Below are 5,136 nucleotides of genomic sequence, written 5' to 3'. Positions count from 1 at the left end.
CCCGCCAATCACCGCCCGCCTCAGCCAATGCGAGCGCCCCGCTGGCGGCCACCGGCTCACCCCCTACGCAGTTCGGCCCCAGAGCGCTGGGGGCGGGGCTGAAGGTTTCAGAGCCCCGCCCCGCCCCCTGCTAATGTTTACGAGCGGACGCGGCTCGGCCACGCCCCCTCCCAGGCCCCTCCCCCAGCGAACCTGTTCCACCTGCAAGGCCAGGCCTGGGTCTCTGACTCAGAGCAGCTCCCTGTCCTGGGGCTGTCAGGTGGAAACTGAGGCCCGGAGCCCTTAGTGACTGTCCAGAGCCGAGGTGAGGCGGAGATTCCGGACGGTTCCAGAAGTAAGCTCCAGCGCAGAGCACACCACGTGGGACTGACTTGCTCACACTCATCAGACGGAGTGAATGGCCCCCAGCCTGTGCAACACTAGTGCCAGAGAACCCACGCGGGGAATACAGGAAAGTGGAAAGCAGAAAAACGCCAAGACAATTTGGGGATAACTGCATGCTTAAAAAACGCGTTTTGAAAGGCTGCCCCCTGGGTTCTGGGATCCTCCAGGGGCTCCCACACGCCATGCGGAGAACCAGCCGCAAGACGTAGCACTTAGGGGTGGCAGTCATCGCTTCCGCGTCTCTTTCCCCTAGAGGACAGGGACTCTGAGTTCATCTTTGCACCCACGCACAGGCCCAGATAAATGTTTATGAAAGCATTAATCATTTTAAACAATCCCGTTTCTGGACATTTGGGTTGCTTCCTGTTTCCTGTTTTTCTAAATATCCCACGAGGAGTCTTCTAGAGACCAGAACGGGGTTTGATTTATGGCTTGTTCCTGGTTTGTTATTCTGGGCGAGTTCATTAACCTCCAACCAGCAGCATCAGCTGAGCTGCTTAGAAACACAGACCCCATCAGAACCTGCAAATACCTGCATCTCACCTGCACATCAACGCTTGAGAAGGACCCAGCTGACCTTTTTGTAAAGCCTCAGTCCTCCTTCCGTTAAGTATATGAAACAGTGAGAACCAAACATGATCACTCTTACTACTCTGGGGGCAGCGTGGTTCAGGGGTAGGGAACCTTCCATGCAGGAGACACGGGTTCAGTTCCTGGTCAGTGCCCCTCACCTGTCTGTTGATGGAGGCTTTCATGTCCCTATGATGCACTAAGGAGCTCTGGTGGCACAGTGCCTAAGGCACTTGACTGCTAACCAGAAGGCTGGCAGTTCAAACCCACCAGCCACTCCTCGGAAGGAATGTTGGGCAATCTACTTCGTAGTGATACCGCCTCGGAAACCCAAGGAGGGGTCGCTGGATCTGACTTGACGGCAGTTTGTTTTTTGTTTTTTTTCTATAATGCACTAAGGTTCGCCTGACCCAAGCCATGGCATTTTCAAAAGCCTCATATGCACGCGAGAGCTGGACAATGAATAAGGAAGACTGAAGAAGAGTTGATGCCTTTGAGTTGTGGTGTTGGCGAAGAGTGCTGAAAATACCATGCACTGCTAAAAGAACTAACAGATCTGTCCTGGAGGAAGGGCAGCTGGAATGCCCCTTGGAAGCGAGCATGGCCAGACTTCGTCTGACCTCCTTTGGTCCTGTTGTCAGAAGGGACCATTCCTTGGAGAAGGATTTCACACTTGGTAAAGTGGAGGGTCAGTGAAAAGGGAAAGACCCTCAATGAGATGGATTGACACCGTGGCTGCAATGATGGGCTCAAGCATAGTCAGGATTGTGAGGATGGTGCAGGACCGGGCAGGGTTTCAATCTGTTGTCCACGGGGTCGCTGTGAGTCTGAGCCGACTCGATGGCCCCTGACAACAGCAGAGCTCCCCACTTTGGGACACTTTGCTTCAACCATCAACAGGCACTGGGACAACGAGCTACTTCTATGTTCAGGTCTCTCACCTTTACCGTCCATCCCCTCCTCTCCTTTAACTCGGGGACCCTGGCAGGCGGGAGACTCCCCTGGAGACCAGGCCAGCTCCTTCACTCAGAGGCTGGGTGCAGAGAGCCTCTTGGCACTTGGCAGGACATGGCCGACTTGCACTTGGTTGTCCACAGAATGAAAGTGGCCTTCCACAGGGGGACCACATGGCACCCGATTCCAACAAGGAGCAAGGTCATATCAACACTCGGAATGTTGACCCGCGACATTTTTGGAGCCACAACAGGATCCATCTGTCTGCAAAAGGAAGAACATGCAGGACGTGCCAAGACCCAGAGAGGAACCATCTAGGCCTGTGCGTGGAACAGACTCAAGGAAACTCCCGTCTCACAGAGACAGTCAGCCACCACGGTGGGCTCACGGCAGGGCCGGGACCCCCAGCAGGAGCTAGTCCTGAGCTGTGGCTCTTACGTAACCCGGGGGATTTGTGCAGTAATTGGTGAGGGCTGCAGGACACAGCTATATACGCTCAGAAAACTGCATCAGCCTGGGGTTGGAAAGCAGAACCTGCCTAAGTGAAAGCCTGACTTGAGGGAATGGGGCCTGGGCAGAAGTTAGTGTCCCAGCAACACCTCTGGTTTGGGGGCAAGGAAGACATAAACGGGTCTGACTTGGGGTGTGTCTCAGTCTCCCGGTGCCGCTGGGACAGACACACCACACGTGGGGGCTTTCAGGACAGATGTTTGCTCTCTCCCAGGCCAGAGAGCTGGAAGTACGACCTCAGGGCCCTGGCTGGCGGTTAGAAGAGCTGTGCTGTGGTGGTGGTGGTTGTTGTTATGTGCCATCTAGTCCACCCCTCCTTGGGTTGCCGGGGCAGTATCACTACGGAAGTAGATTGCCCAACCTTCCTTCTGAGGAGCGGCTAATGGGTTAGGGCATTTGGCTGCTAACCCTAACCGAAAGGTTGTGGTTCTCCACGCCACTGGCATGGAGTCGATCCGACTCATGGTGACCCCAGGGGTTCCCAGGACTGTATGTCTTCACAGAGGTCGTTTGCCTTGTCGTTGTCGTGTGGAGCAGCTGGTGGGTTTGAAGCACTGACCTCCTGGTTCTAAGCCCAACGCCTTACCCACTGGGCCACCAGAGCTCCTCTGGCCGGGTCCTGTCTCCCCCTATCTGTGCTTCCTGCTCCTGGGCCTGATGGTGGTGGTGGTGGTTGTGTGCCGTCAAGTCGGACCCGACTCATAGCGACCCCTTCTTGGGTTTCCGGGGCAGTATCACTACGGAAGTAGATTGCCCCATCTTCCTTCCGAGGAGTGGCTGGTGGGTTTGAACCGCCAGCCTTCTGGTTAGCAGTCAAGTGCCTTAGGCACTACACTACCAGAGCTCCCACCTGGGCCTGATGGGTCTCTTCAAATCTCAGAAGTGAATCAGTTTAGGCCACACCCTACACTGACATGGTCTCATTAACACAAGAAAGAAAATATTCCTGAATCCAATTGCATGCACAGGCAGAGGGGTGTGGATTGACAGCACAGACTTTAGGGGTGTAATTCAATCCACAGCAGCGTATGTGGGGAGGGTGGGGCAGCGTCACCATTTGCTTTAACACGTCTAAGGGGATACTGGTGTATCATGACGATGGGGACCAGAGGGCAGCAGACTGAAGTGGAGCTGGGGGCTACAGGAAACGAGCAAGAAGCCAGTGGAGGAGGGGAGGGACGTGGCAACAACAGGACATGCAGTGAGGGCAGAAGGGGCGGGGCCAGCACAGACCCCTGCACACAGCTTTCAGGCCATCGCCGATGGGCCCAAGTTTCCACAGAAGCCTGTGAGACTGGGGAGAGAACTGCGACCCACTCAGATGGTGTTCACAAGAGACAACCACAAGTGGTGACAAATAAAGGTTCTGAGTGGGAACTTCATTTCAACATTTGCAAATGGAAATTCTTAAGCACAACAAAGTGAGAAGTTAATATTGGATAAACTATTCCAGGCAGACAGCATTCAGTGGAATAAAGAAAGCCGTTATGTAACCGTGCTAGGCGAGCCGATACACAGACCCGCCGGCCATAAACGCCGACCGGCAGGCTCTGCAGGGAGGAAGGACTGCCTCTGCTCCCCATAGAGCCAAGCCCCACGCTTTGCTCTTTAAAACTGAATGAATGATCGCCCTGTGCAAGGACCTTGTAGTAGGTTGACTGAAACCCTGTTGCTGAGTTGATTCAGAGCCACGGCAACCCTAGAGGACAGAGTAGAACTGCCTCACAGGGTTTCCAAGGCTGTCATCTTACTTCCGTAGTGATACTGCCCCGGAAACCCAAGGAGGGGTCGCTATGAGTTGGGTCAACTCGACGGCCCAGAACAACAACAACAACAACATCTTTACAGAAGCAGACTGTGACATCTTTCTCCTGTGGAGGAGCTTTTGGGTTTGAACTACCAACTTTTTGCACCAGGGCTCCTTGTAGGTTGACAAGTTGCCCTGAAAGAGACATGTCCAAGACCAACCCCTGGCTTCTGTGAATGTGACTTCATTCAGAAAAAAGAGTCTTTGCACAAACAACAACAAAACCCTCTGCTGCTGAGTTTATTCCGACTCATAGAGACCCTATAGGAACAGAGTGGAACTGCCCCACAGGGTTTCCAAGGCTGTAAATCTTTAGGGAAGCAGACCACCACATCTTTCTCCCCTGCAGTGGCTGGTGGATTGGAACCACCAACAATCTGCTTAGCAGCCAAACGTTTTAACTGGCCCACCAGGGCTTCTTTTTCAATTTGTGTTGACCAAAAAATGAAACCAAGCCCATTGCCCTGAAGTCTATTCTGATCCACAGCGCCCCTAGAGGACAGAGTGAAACTGCCCACAGGGTCTCCAAGGCTGTCAATCTTCACAGAAGCAAAGCCCAAACCACGCCCACTGCCGTGGAGTCCATTCTGACCCACAGCGCCCCTAGAGGACAGAGTGGAACTGCCCACAGAGTCTCCAAGGCTGTCAATCTTTACAGAACCAGGCTGTCTCGTCTTTCTCCTATGGAGTGGCTGGTGGGTTTGAACCACCGATCTTTTTGTTAGCAGCTGGATGCTCTAACCACTGTGCCACCAGAGTTCCTTTAAGTTAAGCCTCTCTAGATGAAACCATCTGGGATTTAGGGTAAGCCCTAAATCCAATGACAAGTGTCTGCAGAAAGCAGAGGGCGACATGAGACATGGCACACACGGATGACGCCATGTAAAGATGGAGCGGAGATTGGAGCGATG

The 5,136-nt window shown here is 53.7% G+C and overlaps 1 protein-coding gene across 1 annotated transcript in view; it reads right to left on the bottom strand.

Moving 5' to 3' along the window:
• Window positions 1-613, bottom strand: part of WFS1 (wolframin ER transmembrane glycoprotein) — a 28,198-nt gene extending 27,585 nt beyond the window's left edge. The window contains exon 1 of the mRNA XM_007956310.1: window positions 562-613. Coding sequence (XP_007954501.1) covers window positions 562-613 — 52 coding nt within the window. The remainder of the gene's footprint in view (window positions 1-561) is intronic.
• Between the last annotated feature and the right edge of the window lie 4,523 nt (window positions 614-5,136).

The sequence above is a fragment of the Orycteropus afer genome, unplaced genomic scaffold (genome assembly GCF_000298275.1).
Source record: "Orycteropus afer afer isolate SDZICR_OR568_19922 unplaced genomic scaffold, OryAfe1.0 scaffold00605, whole genome shotgun sequence".
Taxonomy (NCBI): Eukaryota; Metazoa; Chordata; class Mammalia; order Tubulidentata; family Orycteropodidae; genus Orycteropus; species Orycteropus afer.
Note: the sequence above shows the minus strand (reverse complement) of the source record. Positions and strands in the feature narration are given on the sequence as shown.